The sequence below is a fragment of the Desmodus rotundus genome, chromosome 13, assembly GCF_022682495.2.
Source record: "Desmodus rotundus isolate HL8 chromosome 13, HLdesRot8A.1, whole genome shotgun sequence".
NCBI lineage: Eukaryota > Metazoa > Chordata > Mammalia > Chiroptera > Phyllostomidae > Desmodus > Desmodus rotundus.
In genome coordinates this window covers 27,132,041-27,154,953 of record NC_071399.1, presented here as the reverse complement: position 1 = coordinate 27,154,953, position 22,913 = coordinate 27,132,041, and the positions used below count along the sequence as shown (strand labels likewise).

General features: G+C 42.8%; 1 protein-coding gene across 4 annotated transcripts in view; it reads right to left on the bottom strand.

Moving 5' to 3' along the window:
* PSD3 (pleckstrin and Sec7 domain containing 3) overlaps nucleotides 1-22,913 on the bottom strand; it is a 535,098-nt gene that overhangs the window by 122,444 nt on the left and 389,741 nt on the right. The window contains exon 1 of one of the 4 annotated variants that reach the window (XM_053916642.2): nucleotides 8,566-8,861. The exons of the other annotated variants lie outside the window; for them this stretch is intronic. Within the exon in view, the coding sequence (XP_053772617.1) occupies nucleotides 8,566-8,724 (159 nt within the window). The 5' untranslated portion in view covers nucleotides 8,725-8,861. Of the gene's footprint in view, nucleotides 1-8,565; nucleotides 8,862-22,913 lie in introns of those variants that run through there. 4 annotated transcript variants of the gene reach the window in all.

Sequence of the window (22,913 nt, the reverse complement as noted above, 5' to 3'; positions counted from 1 at the left end):
AACTGATCCCTGGGGGACTTTGACATTTAGAGAGATCACCAGACACGGCATTTGTTCTCAGTCATTTCCATGCATTAGACAAAGCAATGAAGACAAACCAAACGGGAACAGATTTTATCTAAGGCAATCAATACAGCCAAATTAAATAATCTAATCCAGTGGCTACTGGGCTTTTGAAGTTCATAAAATGGAAAATTTTCAAAAGAGGTTTTAGGAACCTATACAGAATTGTCAGTTTTTCATTTTGCCAAGTGAGAAAATAAATTTAAATAAAACAAATACTATCTACTACCGCCATCATTCCACAAAAATGAGTAATAAAAACAATCTCAAAATAAAGGAATGTTTCCCAAGAAAGGACCAGTCTTACCCTCACATCTTCACTACAGCCTGAAAGCTCTCACAGCAACCAGCAGCAGAACACAGTCTAGTCCCGTAACTGCCAGCACACAGTGTTTTAGAAAAGATGTAACTTCTAAAAAGACGTCTTCTCTGTTATTTGGTATTTGCTAAACAAACTTAAGATGCACAAACCAGTCTAGTTATTCAGTTTCATATGTACCTATATATGCTATTTACCTTGCTATTCATTTCTTATTTTTTATCAAAGCAACACATACGTGTCATTTTACAATAAAAATTACTAAAAGGCTTATAATTAACATGACAGTCCCTTGATTTACCTGATTCTTGCTGCCCAGAGATAACCTCTTTCAACTCCCTTTGGGTTTTTCTATTTCACTATGAACTATTGCCTCTCAATGTGAAACTGGAAAAATAGCAGTCAGTTCTCTTAACACACTCGTGTGCACACACACATGCACACACACACACCCGACCACCCCTGCTCTCTCTTTCCTCTCCTCCACCCCCAATCCTTCCACTAAAATTATATTGCAATCACAATTTGGAGGTACATCATTTTTAAGTGCTCACATTACGATGCTCCCGAGCTGTGGGCGCATTCTGCTGCATTTGCTTTTCGTGAACTTTCTGTTTTCCCTGGGGCTGACCATCGCCTTGGTTTGCTGTTGTTTACTTCATTTTCTAAGGGTCTGTCTCTGATTCATCTCCACACTGTCCACCAGAACTGGAAATCTCTCCGTATGGCCCAGCACATCTCTTATTCTCTCAGTGGCATTGTTGGAAGCATCCTTGCAGCCCTCTATTCTCCCACTGTCTCCTGCAGAGCTGCTGTCCTAGGGCTTCCCTTCACCATCACCCTGGGGATTCCCTCTGGCTCTGACTACTCCATTTCCTGTTTCTGCGTATTATGCTTTCTCCAAGCAACTGAGGAAAGGCACCTGGGTAAGGACAGAGGGAAGAGGCTGCCTATTGTGAAAAGCATGTATGTGTCACTCAGTCCTGTTATTTTCAATGTGGGAATCTCACCAGAGCCTGGACTGAACCTGATTTGCTAAATCAAAAGTTTCTGAGGCGATCTCCCCAGAGAGGAGCTACATGAGACATGGGGAATATGGTCTCTTGGAAGTACAAAGTAAGAGAGGCCATGGGGAGGGCCCAGTTACTAATTTTAGAAGTGTTAAGGGATCTTCCTGTTTTGACCCACTGCCCTCAGAGGCAGCTGGTACCTCCAGTTCCTAGGCCCTACTTGTGCTCTGTCGGGGGAAACCAGTCCCTTCTTTCCTTGGCTTTGAGGTCTGCAGACACTCGGGTTTCAGCTTTCTCTGGGGTGCTGAAATAGCTAACAAATCTATGTGATTTCCATCTTTCAAATTTTTTTAGACATCTTGAGGGCATCCGATCTTGTTCCCTGTGTTCTTCAGTATCTATGCGTTCTACTGTTGTTTGAGTGTGTTTTCGTAGGCATGGAGATAAAAGTGTACCGTTACCTTAACCTTTGAGGGTTATGCTTTAGCAGCATATAAATATCACTTAATCATGGTCTCAGAGATCATAGCAGAGGGTTGATGAGGCATACAAAAATGCCCTAAAACCACTGCCCAATCTAACAGACGTGTTCTGGAGAGCCTTTCTCTTACCTGTTTTTTTTTTTTTTTTTTTAAGTGTTTTGAGGAAGAGAACTGTCATAAACCAGCACACTGCTGGTACTTCATCATCCCTTTAATTGACAATAAAAAGCTTTTTTTCTCTCTAAGCAATTTTCTTTGTCTTTCTGCCTATAAGGTCTAGTTAGTTAACCACATAGCTGGATGGAAATTAACCCCCCTGTCATGAGCTGCTGGGGCTCCAGGGGCTGGAGAAGGCCCTAATGTTTGCTCTAAACCCCTGGCGTGCCCCCGAGGGCTTCTCGGTTGTAGACATAAAGCCGACCCTACCAAATTGTACCTCGGAGCAAGAAGGGGATGATTATGTCTGGGTTGGATTTATAAACTCATCTGATTTACAGGCATACCTCTGAGATATTGCAGGTGCCGCTCCAGGCCACCACATGAAAGCAAGTTGTAATTTTTTTTTTTTTTTGCTAGTGGTGGGTCTTGCCTTCAGTTTCTAAAAACTCAACATCTATAAAGTGCAACAAAGTGAAGTGCAAGAAAACGAGGTGCCCCTGTAGTGGGATCATAGAAAAACCTGGCTCCTCAGATTTGAGTCTGCTGACGACAAGTACACTGACGTCCCTACCTGCCCGGGGTACTGCCTCACGTGCTAAGGTTTAACTGCAGGCTACAGCCAGCATGGTGTCAAAGGATGAGTCAGGCTGTAAAGACAGGCCTCTCAGCCAGTACTGGCTTAAAAATTTGGACATGACGCCTTCTAAGTAATCTAATCTAGAAAAACACATTCCGCTGAAATCAGATGATCTGTGCATACAAACAATACGTTAAATGTTGTACCATCAACTGTGGTAGACTAGATTTTTAAAATGTAATGAAAAGTAACCTACTTAAAGAATAAGATAATGCTTGAAAATAATAATTAAAACCAAAGCTAGAAGAGTAACTCCCATGATAAATACTGAGGAGCCACCTTACCCAGCTGTTCACGATTTCTGCACCACTACAGATGAGTAAGTAAAAAAAAATCTCCAGAAATTTCCTATTAGTCCCTAAACTGAACGCAATGCCTGCAACCCTAAACCAGGCAAGCAGACACGATCTAAAACAGATTGCAGTTGAGGAAAAGCTTCATCCTGGAAAATGCAAGACATCTGGCCGCCATGCCTATTTCCAACCAGGAGTTCCAGATGGTTAAACCTCAGGTCATCATGACGTGAACCTCCCCCGATCTGCAACAACAACAAAAGTTGTACTACTTTTTCCTCCCTTACCTGTCACGGATTTTTCTTCTTTTCTTTCCTTCATTCTGACAAGGATCTTATACTAGCTCGTCAGGAATGATGGCATGGACCAGCATTTTCTTCGCCATGTTCAAATACTGTGTGGAAGCTCAGAAACACCTGCTCGAATGTGTTCCTATAGAAAGGCATGAGTGCAGCAGAGCAAAAGCGCAGCATTGACTGATCTTGGGAGTTACCCTTGAGACGCTCAAACCACACACACCATCACCGGCATTTTAATCAAGCGGAAATGGGCAAATAGCCCGCTATAGAGCTACCTTCCAGAAGGGGCCGGATCTCTTAAGACCTCCTTGGGCTAAAGATTATACTAAAACATCAAAATGTGTTAATCTGGCAGAATCACACCTGAGGGAAAAGCATAACTTTGATAAAATATGGCAGAGATTTTAGCCTGGACACACGAGAGGGTCTCTGGGAGGAGTCAGGGCTCACTGGAGGAGGTCTTGCACTGTAAGTCATGGTGAGAACACTACAGAAAGAATCCTGCTCACACCGGAGCTCCATGGTTGTTAACAGCCCCTCCCCTTAGTTTCCTCCTCCCCATCAGCTTGCATGCCCCGGACTGCGATCCTTCCATTTTCCTAGATACTCCTTCCCGTGATGAGATATCTACTTGATCCTGTTTTTCTCATCAACAACTTCTTGGAACACAATAAATAACTCCAGTGGAAAGATAGTAGAATCAATAAAAGGAAAATAAGAGTTTTGGAGATAAAATTGTTTTTATCTTTGTATTACCAGATTTATTTTGTGAAAGATGCCTCCTCTCTGCTTGTCTCACCTGCCAGGGTTATAACCAGTACGGAGAGAAGTTCTTGATATTTTGACACCAACAGTTTTAATCTACTGCCCTTCTGAAAGGATCCATCTAATGGGTGAATGTATGAGGTTAACAGATGTTCTACTTCAATTTAAGAATAAAAATATGTAAAAAGAAATCTGTAGGAAAATTTTCACATTATGGCTAAGGATTTTCCCCATATTCTATGGAATAGACATTTTGAAGAGGCAGATATAAAAGACTCATTCAACCGGAATCTCCTTTCCAGGCTCCAGACTTAGTCTAAAGATTAAAAGGGGTCTAGCAAGGAAATGGCAACAATCTGCAAATCGCTCTTGGAAAACTTCAGGTTGTAAAAGGGTATTGTAATGATTCCTTCAAGATTCCTTTGTGTATAGATTTGATTCACAGGCGGAGGAATGATTAATATTTACCTAACCATGCTAAAGAAATAATAAGCAAAGCCTACACAGGACGGAGAGAACGGAGTTGGAGATACCTTTGAACACTACTGCAACAGGTTTGGCAGAACCATGAATTAGGCACTCCCATTTTCCTTCACCATGGTTATGGTTAACATCTCCGAGCACGGGAAGGGGCTTGTTCAAACTACATATGAAAGTCACCTTTCCTGAATCTTGCTCAGTCTTTAGGTTCCTTTCACAGAAGAAATACCCCACGAACCTCCACCAGATTGCTAAAATTAACATTGCTCAGAACCAAAAAGATACCATTTTGTCAACCCCTGCATTTTACGGATGAGTTTCAGAGAGAAGTGACCCACCTAGATGCTCACTGCCAATGAGTGAGCAAAACCCAGACCAGACCACCAGGACGCGGCACCAGGGCACAGGGAGGGCGAGGCCCATGCTGTCACCCAAAGGAGCACCCGGGGTTTCACTCTGACACTTCACTGTTGGAGGAATTGATTTCTTTGAATATAGCTTTAAACAGTTCATTTGAATCCAAATGATAATTAGAAAATTCTTAGTGTAATTTCTATTCTCATGATGTTCCTAAGAAAATGCCTCCATACTACGTTCCACCACCACAACATAAAGAAACAAAAGCACTGAGCTGAGATTTCCCCATTCCATAATGTATAGTGTAGTTTGGCAAGAGACCGGGAAGGAAAAAGGGATATTATCAACGCGAACTTTTACAGATTTATGTTTTGAACCTATAGTGGACTTACTCAAGTTTAAAATGAAGCCACACCAAAATAATTTATATTTGAGGTTTACCTAGATCCAGAGAAGTGTGAAAATGTCTCACAGAACTGAGGCTTAATCATCATCTTGTACCACACACACCAAGTTCCAGAGTATTCACCTTTTAAGAAACCGATTTCAAAATATTCCATCCATCAAAGGAAGAGAGACCAGCCGGCCCTGCTGAAGAGAGACAGCAGGGAGGTCTGCACTGCCCCCTCATGGTCAGGAGCCTCACTGGCACCTCTTCCTGTATCAGGCCCATCACTGATAAATAACTTACTGAGTAGATCCGAGTCAGACTTGACTGAGACATTTTAATAATGAATGCCTTCTCCACAAAATGCATAAACATTCTTCTAAAACATCTTGACATTTACGTCCAGCCCAATGTATCTGCTTCAGAGTTTGATGTAAACAACGCTATCTAGAAAGGAACAAAGCCACACTCTCCAGAGGTCTAAAGCATACAATTTTAAATACCTTAAAGAAAAAACGGAAAGGCCACACAACGGATGGAGTTGAAAAGAAAATAACCTATAGACTGTGTTTCAGTAGTTTAAATACTATTCAACACGAACCGCAAAGGATTAGAAAATTCCATTTTCTGAATTTAAAATGAGAACAAGGAAAGCTTTTAAGATATTTTTGCTAAAATCAAAGACAAGAGTATCAATCCTGTGAGAAGTCCTTTAACACTTGCTTCAAATGAAGAAGAAGAACAACAAAAAGGAATAAACCAGTTAAAAAGGGAGGACTACAATGAATCGATCTTTAAACAAATCATTAGTTTTTAATGAACATAAAACAGAAGTTAGAAACGCAAAAAAAAAAAAGAAAGCTTTCAAGGACTACAAAACACGTTCTAACTCCAGTTCTCTCACAATGATCAACAATTATTATACTCATTCTAGAGAAAGCCAGAGTTCGAAGGAGACAAAATTAAAACCCAGGAGCATATTGCAAGTTAAAGGGACCTTCCCCTTTCTTTGGGGAGGGAGGTGAGGGGTAATTTCTTCTAATCATTAAATTAGACATCTGATACTCAAAAAGTGTTATTTGCATGATTAGCCAGAGGAAACACCATAAATTGGTTTTAAGTGCTAAAAAGTACTACTAGATCTAAGGAAGTGAATGAGAACTCCGATTATTAACCTCTGGGGTATGATGTGTATATGTGGATAGGAAGAAGTGTTGATACGTATTTACACACATCTGTAACACAGTTCAGTTCCCTACATTCAGGGACAAGCCTGTGTGTTACTCAGTTTACTTCATTTAGGGAACAAAAACAGCTAGTGAAAGATTAAGTTCAATTTATCTCATCTCTGAAAAATTAATAATAATGGCATAATCTAATGATTTTCTATTAGCTACTTCTGGGGTTCAATTTTAAAAGACTATATAATCCTATAAAAATATCTCTTGTGAGATATTGGGAACTTTCATATACATTTGTCAATACACATTCCAGAACTTAGAGACCACATATGCTGAAAAATGTAATTAAAAAAATTGACTATAATCTCCAAAGTACTGTGTGATGACATATTAGCTACAGTTTTACCAGGGGCCTTTTACACTGTCGGCACCTTACAACGTTTGCAATATGCCCCCAAAGGCTTGGCTTTCTCTTGCACAGACATGCATCAGAAAAGAGAACCTGTTCTGTGTAACAGAGCAGAGAGTAGGGAGTCTTCGTTGTGCATGTATGTTAGACCCCAACATTAAAGCACACAAACCACCATAATTCTGGGTGAATAAACTGATATTACAGGCTTCAATTATCAGAGTGACTGGTGACAGTTGAGAACGGTCTGTCAGTCCCCCAAAGGCTCTGACTGCATACTGTGGGTATCATCCAGACTACAACAAAACCTAAAGATGCTTCTTAGCACGCTTCACAGAAGCCCATTTTAGAGACACGTTGAGAATCACTGCCTCCCTGAACTTGGTTATTTAACGATGTAATGAGCCATCCAGGTCCATCTCGGCAGGAGACATCAGCCGTCATACCACAGGACGTCTCGTCACAATTTCAGGAGAAACCAGTACATCCCCAGGCAGGTCACATTCACAGAACTGTGGAGACACGTTTCTCCCTGAAGGTACAGCTTTTAAAAAATACTAAGGACGACAGAGCTACAGCTGAAGGGATTCCAGCTGGAAAATGTGCTAATGATTGATGGGTTAGATCCCACTGTGTCATCATCTGAGGGGGTGGATAGGAAGCCACATGTTTCTTCAAGTCACGCCAAGGTATTTTGCCCCCTTCTCCCCCTCCCCCGCCATGTTTTGAGGGGAACCTATTATTAGCAAAGTCTTTTAATAATGTAAATGTCATAGAAGAGGACTGGGAGGGTTAAAAGCCTAAAGTCACTTTCGGTGGATCTGGAGATATAAGCCACAAGAAGACTGATATGACACCGAGATCCACCTCCCGAAGCTTTTTTTGTGCATTATCAAGCCTCTGAATCTCCATCATAATCATCTATATCCCAGCCACAGAGTTCTGTGATCCTATGATTCTATTATTCCATTTTTAAACCTGTGGAGTGGGAGTGTTTCTGAGTGCCCTGCTCACACAGATGGTGGTGGGAAGCATCTCAAGAATATGTTGCATGTAGTAACTGCCCATCTCACTATGTAATCACTCCCTTCGCATTTCATATGAACAGAGATGATATTATCCTACAGACGGTCTCCTAAAAACAATGGGTGGCAACACGGCATCAGCACGTCTACATGTAAGGAACACGGAAGAAGAAATTCTTCCCAGTGGCATGTGCCTGAGTGCGAGGGCTCTGAACAAGACAAGAATGTAGTATAGCAGGACCAGGTCACCACTGTGTATCAGCTCCACGTATTGGGAGGAGAGCAGGAAAGGAAAGCAAGAGGAACTAACTGAACGATAAAATCACAGGCGATGTCTCTGTATTCCCGTTCTAAAAATACACTGCACTGACAAATCATCTGTCAAGGCAGCCCTCCGAGACTGAGAGCGAGATCACTGTGCCAACCACCACTTTCCCACATCACCTCATTCCGAGCATTGCTTCGCCCTTTTCTTCTGCAAACTGGCCCTTTCCCAAACTGACCCAGGCCACAACAACCTTTCACCTGGAGTTCACATAGCATCCCTCTCCCCGAATCCCACCTGCTTCTCTTAGAGCCATTTTATACACCTTACTTTCTCAGTCCGTCACTGAACATTAGACACTGCCAAAGACTCTATCGGATTTTGTTACCCTAACATACAGTTGTCAAGACGGTTTAACGTGGTATTTCTTTACCTTGGTCTCCTTAGCAGAAAACTCTGAGGAGTTGGAAATTTTCATAGACTTTGACCGGTGGGACTGCCGCCGGATAGAATCCTCCCGGGAGTACTTCACGGAACCTGAGGTCCTCACCCGCACCTTGCTGGCACTCTGAACACTGTTCACGCCAATCATTTCGAAGGTTGACTGGGGCAGGGGTTTGGAGAAATAAAAAGGCACTTTCCAAACGCTGCAAGGCTCTAATGCTGGAGGAGCTCTGTCGGGTTCTGCCTGAGCAGCTCGGAGTGCTGTGATCTGCGTTAGCTTAACGAACACCAGCCTGCCTCCCCCAGCATCTTCAACTACCCTGTTTGCAGCCAGTCTGATTGTTCCAGGCACCGCTCACGTCACTGGCTGCGAAGAGGAAAAAAAAATGCAATCCCACCCCTGCTACTCGGTTCTCCTGTACACGCACACTCACACACTCACACACACACAAACACACACACTGCATTCGCACACTGGAACAAATGGCAATTGGCCAGGCGAGCAATTCATTAACATTCTAAACAGCAACACTGTTTCTCTGGTGATACTGTGCTATAAGCTCATTAATGTCAACAACAAAATAGAGATACCACAAATAAAAGTCTCAAGTAATCTGTTAGGCACCATGCGTGGTGGGACCAGCGATAAATTTCCAAAAGGGAAAAGAAATTACCCAGGGACATCAAAAGGCTCAGTCAATTGCAGGCTAGTAACAGATGGTAGCCACAAAGGCATCTCAATGATCATTTATTTTCCTTTCTTTCCTGTTCCAGGCCATACATTGTTTAACAGTAATCCAAATTGTATTGCTTTCTGAAGAATGAAATGTTTCATACTGCCTTAGACTACTATAGTCAGATATTTAAACAGGAATTATGTCAGTCTGTATGAGAAATCCAGAATAAAAAGGTTATGCTACCTCCCTGACATATTGAAAAGTTAGAAAGAAAATTGGTTGGTTAGCACGTGCTAACTTTAAATACAGCTTAGAGTGAGACCTATAAAACCAATGGCGATCAATAAGGAGCAAGAGGCTTTTCCAAGCGCTGTAAATGCTGTCAGTGCACAAGAACACACGCAACCTTCTGAGAAAGACTTACAAAGTGGGGATTATGAGAAGCCCAGGTAATTCCAGTTCCTGACGCAGGCAGTTGGCTCGCAGCGTTAAGACTCAGGATTGCAGTGCCTCACTCACCCAACATCCCAGGGGCGGACAGCGTCAGCCAGATAAGTCTCCAGGCAAGGGAGGTTTTAGTGATTACATAAATCACAGCATTTCAAAGTGGTCTGCAAATGCTACTCTGGGAAGAGCGTGCCAATCCCACTCCTCAAACAGGGATTACAAGTTTTGTACAGTGGTGGCAGAATGCTGGGAACTCTTCAAGGAGCCGGGCACGCGGGGCTGGCTCCCCACTGTCAGCGAGCCGGGCCCCGCGACACCCTCACACCACGGGCTTCCTCCCACCTCCTCTAGCCTTCTTCACCCTCCATCTCTTTCGAGTACTTGGTGCTTCAACTTTGCTATAAGCACAACAAAGACATGAACTAATTTTGGTAGAATTTTGTCTAAAATAACAGAGAAAAGGTTCTGGAAGATCTTGGGGAATCTCCGCTTCTGGAGGAACGCACTGAGCTGAGAGTCTATGACATTAGATTAGCTATTTTGAGGTAAATTTGCCTCTCTCAACAGGTCATTTGAAGGAAGGGAATAACTGTCCTTTAAAGTAAACTTAAAATTTCTGTAGTGACTTTATACTTTACAAAGCATGTAACAAAGACATAAAAAGTGGTGGAACTATAGAAAATCATGATAAAAGTGATCATGGAGAATATGCATAATTCTGTCTTAAGCATATGATGCTTCCATAGGCACATATCTCCATTTAACACAAGTAAGCCTGAAGCAAAACCCATGAAGGAACGAACAGCTGAGCCAAGATAAAAATTTAGAAAGGATTATGTAAAAGACACGAGAGACCCTGCCTCCGTGTGGTTATAAATACAGAGCACTGGTTTAAAAGAGACGCATCTTTCGGTTGTCAGTCACCATAATGAGGAGTTGGGCTCTGTCTCCTGACGAACTTCATTTCCTTCTCCCCACCCCAAGGAACGAAAACCATGTGCCGGCATGCACAGAAATGGAATGTGATGTACAGCTTGCTTTCCGAGGAGTTTAGCAGGAATATGCTATCTTTACCCAAATACAGCAGGTCCTCAGATAACATCGTTTCATTATGATGTTAATGAGATGCTGTAGGAATTTAACTCCTGTTTATATGAATTAGCCGGTGGTAAAACTGGTTTCGTTGTACATCATTTTGCCTCAAATGGCAGAAACTACTGACAACATTCAGGGAGGACCTACCGTAGGTTACCTTCACGCAAAGACTGCACGCAAAGCTGGCATCGTTATTCCCGCGGTGTCACTACTAATAATAAAACTTCCATCTACTTAATTAACCCTCCACTTTACGGGACTAGCATGTTTGATAACACGATGGTTTTGTGAGGTGCGCCAGGTGATGTTACGGATGACAAGTCAGCTGAGGCAGCTGTGACAGACCCCACCGTCAGGTCCTCGCTGTAAGCCATACCACAGACCACCCTGTCTCCCACACTGTGTGCTGTTCACATTGCCCGTTCCTTTTGAAACCAGGAAGGAACCTTTTGGCAAGTCAGGGAGAGAAGAGCCTCCCCCTGCTGCTCCCCTGCAGACCCTGTTGCAACCCAGTGTGCACCTGGGCGGGGTGAGCAGAACAGCTGCAGTGCCTCTGCCAGCCTCGGCCAGGCCAGACCACCGTTGAGTGTGTCCTCCAGGCACACAAAGGAGGGGCAGGGCCTGGCTTCCTCCTGCTGCCCCACACTCAATTCCCAATTCCCACGGCTCCCCAGGACGCCGTCTCCTTCAGTCAGGCCCGCCACTTCGTCCCAGGTAACAACATATTTTGCCACGTACAACGTGCCCCGGTGTGTGATGCACATCCACGTGTTTGATCCGAACTTTCAGGGGGAAAAATTATTTCATTTTAACTTACTTCAATTATTTATTTATTTATATTTAGAAATAAAACCAATTATCATATTCCAGGTTATTATTTTGCATACAGACATCATTATGTGCTTTTCAGAGTTAAACTTTTAACACATAACTGTAAATAAAAGAATTAAAAACATTTACATAGATGCGGAATTAGTACTACCCATGTAAAATCTGTGTCCTTATTTTTCCCTCAAAAATTTGGGCAACAAAGCGCACATTGTACATGGCAAAATACGGGACACTGGACGGCAGCCCCCACTCGGTCCACACAGGAAACGGGAGCTCTCGCCCTTTCTGCGCCTTTCTGACGTCGGTCCATCTGCCGTCCTCCCACCTGGGACTCCTGCTGCACCCTGACTGTCCACACAGCTGGCCTCTCAGCATTCGCAGTTCAGCTCAAATGTTACCTTTTCGAGGGACTTTCCCCAGTCACCCTTTCTAAAAGAGCCTGGACTCTGTGCCCCAGTCACCCTCCACCATTACTGCCACCTCCTGTCTTCACAGCACCCGCTGCTGTCTGAGTTCATCCGCATCGCGGAGCCTACAGCCTGGCAGCCTAGCTCTGCCTGGCAGAGAGCAGGAGCTCAAGGACTATCTGTCGGATAGACACGTTCCTTAAATACATGGTACGCTTTCCTGCCCTTCTCTATTGTCACTCGTGTCACTAATCTTTCTTTTTAAAACAGTTCAGCCTATTTTTTCTGAAAAATAAATAGTTCATACACAATGAATTTCTTTTCATACAAGACAGTATATGAGGTCTGTCTAGAAGGCATCCAGCCATGTTTCTATAAAAAATAGAAACATTTATTGAAGAAGATACAAGAAACATTGTACATAGGACAATGACACTTCAGTCCCCTTCAGAGTAGGCACCTTGGGACCTCACACAGTTCTCCCAGTCACCTTCAGCTGCCCTATCGTATTTTCTTGAATCTCATTGATGGTCTGAAATTTCTTCCCTTTCAAAGGTGATTTTAGTTTTGGGACAAGCCAGAAGTCGCAGGGTGCCAAATCTGGGGTGTAAGGTACTGAGTCACCTGGGTTATTTGACGTTTCACCAAAAAATTCTGCACCAGACATGATGCATGAGCAGGTGTGTTGTGATGAAGATGGCAATCATCAGCTGCGGCCTGAGTGATCCAAATAGTTTCTGCGGAGGAATGTTGAAGCTTAATGCAAAATGTGATGCAGATTCGTTGCTCTACTCGCTCAGTCATTCTGAATGCAACGGCCACACACATGCTCACTCAACAGCATCTACCACCCCAGCTGACTAGCACAGTGAAGTCGTCATTGTTCACACATGCGCATTCCAGTCCACTCTCCTTAGCTGCCAGGTTACATCAATGTTGCGTAAACCATTGTGTTAACAATGGGGGACTTCTTCCAGACAGGCCTCGTACAGTGAAACTTTTCTTTTCATACCAGCTTCCCAGTCCCTCTGCCCAGACACCAGCACTGTTGCCAGTTTCCCATTCATCCTTCCGGAGATAATCTGGCCATGTGTGTGTGTGTGTGAGTGAGTGTACTACTTCTTCTTATGGACTTTAGGTGAAAGCATGATATATATTCTTCATTTCTTACATCAGCACACATAAAGCTGCCTCAACTCTCCTCAATAGCTGCATAGAGCATTCCAGGGTACAGATGTAACATGTTATCAGGGTGTTACTATTGGATACCTAGTTTATAGTCCTGTTCCCATAACTAAGGGTGCAGTGAATATGCCTGTAATATATCACATCTTAAATAACATTTGGCTTTCCAATTGTTCTCAGAACAAGTCTTATTTTCCTCCTCCTCCATTTATTTCGAATCACTCACAGTCGTGGTGTTAGGTATGTATGGGGTTTGCAACCTGATTTGAGATGAAAAAATCCCTTCGAAGACATCCTGGATGGCCCTGGCCTGCCCCATCCTGCTCTGGGAGGGCTCGAGTGTAGATGTCGGCCAGCCTGTACATAGAAAGCCTGCTGGCTATAAAACAAAGGCAGGCCTCCTGGAGAGTAGCAGCTGTTTAAAAGTACAAAAATAACATTCCATAAAAACTTCAGCAGCAAATAAAGGTGACTTCCATGTCAAATAAAAATTGTGGGAGAATTTCATTATGCAGATTAATTACCTGTAAGGCATTACCTTCTGACGCTTTCTGACTGAGGACACTATCTAGTACGTAAGCCCTGAACGGCTTCTAAAAATCGTCCCAGTCAATAGGAAAACTCCCTAACCTATCAACAGGCAGAGTCCCAGAGAAATCAGCTCAACTGAATACACCCCGTGTGCCTGTGAGGCATTACAAGCTGGGGATCCATACACCACGGACAGGATGAGGGCCCTCATTTTAGGCTGCTCACATTCAGGTGGGGGTTGGAGGTAGAAAGGACAAGACATTCTATTGCCATAATTATAATAGTGAATGCCTTCAGGATATCAGTGAAGTGAGGACTTGCAGCCCCCAAATGGGAAAGCCAGGAGAATATCAATGGTATCCAGACAGATGCTGCCTTCCTCTGAGAAAATGTCATGGAACCATTAAGCAGAAAAAGCTTCTGAGGACTGGAGAGAAGCCAAGGTAATAATGAATTCTAAATACCAAGTGTCCAGAGGTACAGTTAACACCACACATAGAAGGGCTGGGGGAGGGGAGAGGCCGGAGGCGGGAGGTAGGGGGGAGGAAACCAGCTGCAGTTTATTTTCAGAACAGAATGGTGGATGTAACATTCACTTAACTTAAAAGGATCTCACGGGTCTCCCTGGGTTCTTTAGGTCACACTGGGTGGATGAAAAGGAAAGTGACAGAACTCTGATCTCAAAGTCAGAGGTCAGGTGCTTACCCACGCTTTCTGGCGATGGCTGTCACATGGCCCAGCATCTCAAGAATCTAACACTAATGTCATAAAGGCACTAATGAATGATTTTTCTTCTAGACTGTTCACTTGGACTTAATCTCATTGGTAGAGCTAGAAGGGTCCTTAGAAATAACTGCCTTCAACCTCTTCATTTTACAGACGAAGATTCCTTGAGACCCAGAAACGAGATTTCATATCTAGTAAGTGCCAGAACTGAGACTTGTGTCCAGGTTTTCTAATTTCCAATAGAAGTTGTTTTTCTCCTACGTTCTCTGCTTCTTGGAGGCCAAACAGTGCATGCCCACACATCTTTTCAGACTGCAATAAGGCTTGGAATGGTCGCCTCGAAATGGAAAATTCAATACGAAGAGACCGACTCCAGACATGAAGCGGAGGCCAGCCACTGGTACAATTAACTGCAGAAAGGAGACTGGAACAACCAGCTCTACCAATAGCTTAGGAACTAGCGTCAGGTCCAGCAAAATGTGTGACTGCTTCCTGACCTGACACGGCGGGAGGGAGGTCCGTATCCTTTCGTTTTCTGGGTGCCGTTGCTTTTCATACAGCAACACGATCGCAAGATTACTTAACCTTTTAGAGAACAATGTCTACTATAGTCACTGAGAGAACATAAAAGCAACAAATAATTTCAAATGTTAAAACTAGATAAATTAGATAAAAACTTACTCCCTGCTTCACTTTTCTTGTCCTCCTCCAGGCTTCCCTGGCTGATACTTTTCTAATCTGGGGGACTCCTTTTGAACCAGCACGTGGTGGCAGCCTGGCTTCATCCCCTGCTCACAGCCTCGGACTACCTCCTGACCCCCTGGCGGTGCAGCCACGAGAGGCCTCCTGCTGCCTCCCACACTGGCCGCTGTGTTAAGAGTCTGAACTAGAACCTGTTGCCCGTGTCCCCAGTCTACCACTTGAAGGGAGTGGACACACTTCAAGGACTACTTTCCAAAACAGGACTCAGACCAGAACCGATGCTGGGCCAGCTCTCTGGACTCTTTATCCTTTAACTGCAGTCTCAGGAGCTAATTCCCCCGTCCCGCCCCTTTGTCCACTGACCCTTTTGGTAAAGGACTGATCATGCTTATCTTTATCCATCTCAGCAAGAAACCGAAGTGACAGGCTTTGTCTAGCAGTGGGACTATGGATTTCCTTGGTTCATAAGTCATTATCTGGAATGTAAACCAAGCCCCATTTTAATGAACAATCACTGTCTTCAGTAATTGGCAGTTAGAAGTCAAAATCCTTATGACGTGTTCAACCCGGGAGGGCACGTTGCCTCACTCGAACAGCCCTCTGTCTTCCCTGTATCATCACATGCTTAAGTTCCATCTGTTCCTCAAACATACAAAGCAACAGGATGGGGAAGAAATCTTTAAATAGAACCTTCTTACATTTAAAATTAAATAACATTCTTGAGGGGGAAAAAACACACTCTGTAAGCGTGAAATAGTTCCACACTTGAAAAAACATTATTTTCCCCTCAAACACCAAAGCCAGTCATGTAAGATGCTTCGACAGGGGCCGTACATAAGCTGTGCCACGCAGAAGCACAGGAACGTAGAGGAGGGAGGCTGCATCCGTGTGTGTGTTCACAAGACCATTCTTTATAACCGACACTGTCACTTTCAGCTCCGACCTTTCCAAACGATCACAGGCAAAAACACACAGACCCTTGTCTTGAAGCTACTAGGCTTTCTGGAGGTGCAGAAGAGCCTGCCATGTGTACCTGAGACACCACAGATTCTCCTCTGTGCTGAAAGAAGGCACTCTTCTTTCCACCCCCAAATACGTACAAAATGCAAACACAGAAATGGCATCATTTCAGAGGCCCCCAAGCTGTTCTTCCAGGGAGTAAACCAATAATTACAGATGGAATGGTTAAGTGCTGAGAAAATATTCTGTTGCATAAGCCCGCCCATATAATAATCCCTTTATAACATTTCATGTCAGTTCAACAAAATTTCCTAAGTACTTCACACATGCTGGGCACCATAAATGGTCAGAGATGGCAGCCCTTGAGGAGCTCACACCAAAGACAAATTATTATCTAAGTAAGAAACTGCCAATCAAAATACATGACTCTGCTAGCAATTTTTTCCAAAAAAAAAAAAGATGACCTGTGCAGACAGCGTGTCAATTTGCTGCCTCACTTTCGTTTATCAGAAAGTCACCTGAAAGCACAAAATTTCATTTTCCATTTCTTTGCTTCGTTCACTTGGTAGTTTGGGTCCCTTCCTTATCAGTTTCCATCAGTCCTTAATAATTTCAAGTCATTTCACCAAAAAATTGCCACCACTGTTGCTACGTAAGAGTAACTGTAAGCTGTACAGTGCAAATGACTAACACCTGTTTCTGGTCACCATTGTGATTTCCCTCAATTACTCTGTTAGGCATTCAGAGCAGAATAAACAAAACCAAATGGATTGCTGCTCCCACTGAACTTATATTAAGATAGACATTAATCAAACAATCATTAATTAGTAAATAATCAAACAATCCACAGCAAATATGAAACAGGAAATCTGGCCCTGCTATGAGGAGAAGCACAAGGTCTGACCAGGGTGTGTGTGCAAGAAGGCGTCCCTGAGGAAAGTAGGCAATGGGGCTGGGGTGGTATAATTTTGATTCATTCACACCAAATGGCTATTGTGTTGGCTGTTGTCATTTTCAATCTGATAATCTAAGGGAAAAAGAGGTCAGTGACCCTGACTAAATACAAGGGGGACCCAAAAAACCCAGAATTACTTCTGGAGGGCTGGTGCCTTGTAGTACACAGGCTTCCCCCGCTAGGTGAGTGCTCCAGGAACCCATCTGTATCAGTACGCCGGCCAGCATTGTTGTGAGAGGCTGCGTTCGGCTCCAGTGAATTTTTTTTTTTTTTGAAGACTCTTTCAACACATTTCATGATGGGTGATTTATGAGTACACCTGCCCACACCATGCTGAGTGTTTGGCAGTTTTTAACCAAAAATGGCAGGACCTCCATGCCCCATCCACCCTACTCACCCAATCTTGACCTGAGCAACCTTTTTTATGTTTCCCCACATGAAAAAAGTCCTCAAAGGGAAATGTTTTGCCCATGTGGAAGAGGTAAAACGAAAAACAGCAGAAGCACTAAAAAGGCATCAAAATTGATGAGTTCCAAAACTGTGTTGAGAAGTGGAAAAAATGTCTCAATAGGTGTATTGCATCAAATGGAGAGTACTTTGAAGGTGACTGAAGTTTGAACATGTAAGAATAAATAAACAATTTTTTATAAATAAGTTTTTGGGGGGTCCCACTCGTGGTCAGGTGTTGAATGCTTTAGAAATTCTTGTGGCACACCTGTGGGAAATCACTAGTCTAAGCAATTGTAACACAATAGCAGTAGCTATATGGTTACATGAAAAGCTGCAAATTTGGTAATTTGGGGATAATTTCTGTTTCCAAAGTTATCCTTGGCTTTTATTCTCAAAAAGACAGTACACTAAACTGCCCATACTACATAGGTGTTATTTTATATTCTCAGTCAGCCAGGTCTCCCCAGAGCTCCAACGACAGAAAAGAATGACACACAGAGAGTTAGGGACAATTTAAATTCCCATAACACCAAAGCTGTGCTCCGGGACTCAGGTCACTTTCAGGGGAAATGGTGCGCCTGGGTTTGGGCTGACACCAGCTCACCCTCCAGTGAACTCCTGAAGGGTTTAAAGAAACCTTGGAGCAAATTCAGGAGTCTAGTCCACTGTGAAATAGGTAGAGGTTAGACTCTACACATCACAAGGTATCAGATGATCAACTTCCCAAACTGAGCCAGACTTGGCCAAGTTTGTAGGATACAGGGCCGTTTCCAATACACTTTCGCCCAACCTGTTGGTTACAGTACTGCTACCCCCTGAGTGAGTCCTTAGCAACACCTGTAGGATTTCTATGGAACCGGACTAGCTAGAAACGTGCAACCTTCACACAAAACAAAACAACAGACTTCGGTGTGACGCTTTGTGCCTCACCCAAATTCCAATGTGGCTATGTGCATTAACTGTGGCTTCCGCCAGGTTAACAGCCCTCAAGTGCAACGGTTATGAGCCAACCAGACATATATTCAGATTCTGGTTTCATCACTCAGTGACTGGATGTATCACTTCCAAGGAAGGCACCTAAATTCTCTAAATCTCAATGAAAAAGGGGGAAAAACATGACTCAATGGTCATTGATTTTAGGCTACTCACAAGGACTTCCTACTTTAGAGGAAACCCACACTGTGTGCCAAAGGTTGGGGGATGAACGGGGCAGCTGTAAGCTGAAAGCAAAGGGCATGTGACCTCAGCTTGGCCACTTCATGCTCCCAAGGGAGTGACACGAAGACACAGGGTCAGTGACAGAGCAGCCCTGTTGTAGTAGTGGTGGCAGCTACAAGGTCATGACCGCATCTTTCCCATGGGAAACTTGGCATTTTCCTCTGCTGTTAGCCTCCCTTGGTTAGAACCTGTTTTCCTACTTGATTCTCAACAGCCTCCCCATCCATTTTGTGAGCTACCTGGTAACTTTCCAATACGTGCCTTTTACCCTTAAGTTACTGAGGGTCAGTTTCCTTTTTTTTTTTAGTATCCAAGAATTCTGGCTATTACAAATGACATTATGGGAGATGGTGGAGAGGAAACACAGATGAAGCACTTAGCACAGCACCTGATACGTAAGTGGTACATTTGTGGGAAGTGGGTAGTATAGATGCTGAGCTCCAAAAGTCCTGTGATTTTGAGATCTGCTTATATTGCCGTCTGAGTTTTATGGAACAAACAATAAAGTAGGTGAAGCCAGAGCTTCGCTTCAGTAACAAAGATTATTATCTACGCCCAAGCCACCAAACAGCAAATCATCATCAATAAAACATCCCTGTTCCTAAAAGGTGTTTAGGGCATCCCTGTGCCCTAAACACCTATCCACCGCTACCACCCCATCCCCCAACCCATGCCAGGCAACTCGGGAGCAAGTAGTGGGAAGTAGCAGAGAAAAACATGCTACAGACCTCAAATTAACTAATGAAAAAGTAAGGTGACTTCTCCAGATGAAAGCTTCTTTCACTTCTTACCTAGATAATCAATTAAAATTATTACTTATAATAGTCAAGCTATGGAAGCAATCAAAGTGTCCATCAATAGAGAAATGGATAAAGATATGGTACATATAAGCAATGAAGTATTATTCAGCCATAGAAAAGAATGAAATCTTGCCGTTTGTGACACCATGGATGGACTCAGAGGGTATTATACTAAGTAAAATAAGTCAGACAAAAAAAGACAAATGTCATACAATTTCACTTATATGTGGAATCTAAAAAACAAAATGAACAAACAATACAGAAACAAACTCATACATAAAGAGAACAAACTGATGGCTGCCAGACAGGAGGCGGTAGGGGGATGGGTGAAAAAGGGGAAGGGATTAAGATGCACAAATTGCCAAATATAAAAAGTCACGGGGATGTAAAGTACAGCATAGGGTATACTGTCAATGATATTGTGATAACTATGTATGGTATCAGATGGGTACCAGACTTACTGAGGTGATCACTTCCTAAGTTATATGAATGTCTAATCACTGTTATACACCTGAAACTAACATACAGGGTGGGGCAAAAGTAGGTTCACAGTTGTTCTTATGGAAAGAAAATAACACCATAATTGAGATATAACAATACAAGGATAAAGTCTGTGTTTCACATACAACTGGAAACCTACTTTTGCCCCACCCTGTAATATTGTATGTCAACTATAATTCAAAATAAAAATATTTTAAAAAATTATTCTGATAAATAAAATGGTTTTCAAGATAGTGGTGCTCATTGAGGGAAGCCATAGAGGTGACCAAGTGTGTGGTAGAAATTTATAGCATCCTCCTTAAAAATAGTAACTCTTAGATATTAAAAAAATCCAGTATACATTTTTATGTAAGAGGAGCCAATAAGTGGAAACAGAATCTGAGACAAATCACATTAAGAAGGGACCGGAGCGAGGCTGCGCAATTCCCAAATCCTCTGCGGGCTGAACTAATCTACGAAGACAGAAGACCTGTAGCAGAAGGAGAAAGCTTCTTTACAAAGAACAGCAACAACAACGGGCTAATGAGGGCTAATCTTACAGTGATGGTGAGTTCACATCTTGGGCTGATCAGGTGAAGGCTGACAATCTAAATGAAATCTTAGTATCTCTCAGAGGAAGAGGAAGCTGCAGACACAACAGTCACTGACATCTGACAGGCCCCAACGAGCCCCGCAGACGGCAAAGTGCGAGCGGAGGTGGAAGAGTAACCAGTTAACAGCATCCCTCGTGCCTCCTGTCATAATATGTTAGAAGCAACTGTAGAAGATGTCAGATACTTTAGAATCAAACAATTACTTCCACGTACTTTAGGAGACCTCTGAAGTATTTCATAGAACTAGAGACAACTTCTTTCGATTCTCTCTTACGGGGCATTTTTATGTAATAATTGGTAAACACAAAATAAACATGTAATGTTTACACAAGATACAAAACATAATAAAAATAATCACCCTTCAAACCCCCAATATTTGAAATAGAATTTCAAATTCTAACCATCATCACTAAAATTTCTTGGGGTTCCATCCCATCTGTTTTGCTCTCTGACTATATAAACACTTGGGAAAATAACTTGGCATTATCTTATAAAGTTGAGTTTGTCTTCCTTATGAGCTGGAAATTCTTCCCCCAAGACTATCTTCTAGAAAAACCCTTACACATATGCTCCAGGAGATGAGTACAAAGTTGTCACTGTTTGTAAGAGGAAACAGTTCCAATAGTCAAGTTAGCTACGCTAACTTCAGACAACATGACAGCCTGTTTTCCTGTGTACGGCAAGCTTTGTACTAGGAGGAAAGGGTCATGGACATTCCTGGGTGGACACTGCTGGGCTGCCCAGATGCACCTTCAGCAAAGAGGGACTCATCCAGCTTCACCTGTCAGCCCTCTTGGAGAACTGCCCGGGGCTGAAGAAAGCTGCCTGGCCCACGTTCACAGTTCCTGGCGCGGGATCACCTGCATCTGATGATGAGCCAGTGGCTGCCTGGCTCCTTCATCCCCCAGTAGGACAGCTCTGAAGAGCCACCTCTAGGTTTCAGAGCCCCACGAGGGATGGCTGTGGTCTTTGTTGAGGCTTCGTCACAGCCCAACTTCTTTTCCTTTCTCCTCCACAGACCACCTGCCTCTGGTTAGATCTGGAGACTAATCCCTAATAAACTTCCCACAAGTTAATCTTTCAATCAGTAGGCTTCCCAGGGAACTTCACATAAGCCAGAAACTTCACTTACAGTATTATTTCACTTAATCCTTTAATCCTTATGACAAAGCCTATTAGGTAATATTATTAATCTCACTTTAGAGATGAGTTTCAGAGAAGTTGGCTATATTTATACAAGTTCTTCAGCTAAAATAAGGACTCGAATTCAGTGTTGAATCTACTAGGACCCTAAACGCTATGCTCTTTCTATTATTCTCTGTGGCCTATTTTACTAAGCAGCCCTTTGCTTAGCTTGTCTTAGTATATGTTCCTAGGAGCAAAGAGAAGTGCGTTTCTTTGAAAATATTATATAACTGAGACACTAATGATAATTTGCCCCCAGAATTATCAAGGCTTTACTATATTAAAATAATATAGTATCACAATCACTCAAGGCATGATGAGTTTTCTGGTTTGTGAATATAAGTTTAATTAAGACATTTAATATTTATTGAGCTAGTTCTAAGAAGTCTGGCTCCACCACTTTTACTCATTCCGACTAGGTGTTCAGAATCAAATCACACTATCATTAATTTGGGGGGAAGTTTGGGGCAGTACTGTTCAACAGAAATACAACGAATAAAATTCAAAATGTTCTAATAGCCTCATTACAATAAGTAAAAAGAAAGCAGGTGAAATTAAACAATAAATTTTACTTAACCCAGTGTATCTAAAACATTATCATTTCAACATATAATCAATATAAAAATCAGTAAGATATTTTGCATCCCTTTCTCTGCACTGAGTCTTCAAAATCTGCTGTGTGTCTTACCCTCAGAGAGCATTTCAGTTTGGACTAGTCACAGGGTCCAGTGGCTACCGCGTTGGGTAACACAGGTGAAGAGGGAAGGGTGGGGAATGAACGGCTCATTACGAGACTTGAGAATTTCCAGTACTTCTACTCTCCACTCCCTTTCTAGCCAGCAACAAAAGTACTTGACAGTGACAGCGCTCATCATAAAAGATGTTCTCAGATATGAAGCCTGTTTCCTCGATGATCTATTTAAACAAGAGCAGCTTACAGAACACTCTGAGGGAATATTTCTTTTATTTGTAGTTATTGAGGTCCACGATGCGCTGAAACATCATTTCTTTGCTATCGGAAGTAGATTGGGAAACATTCTGTCTTCTTTGAGTATTGGTATTATTATTTTTTTA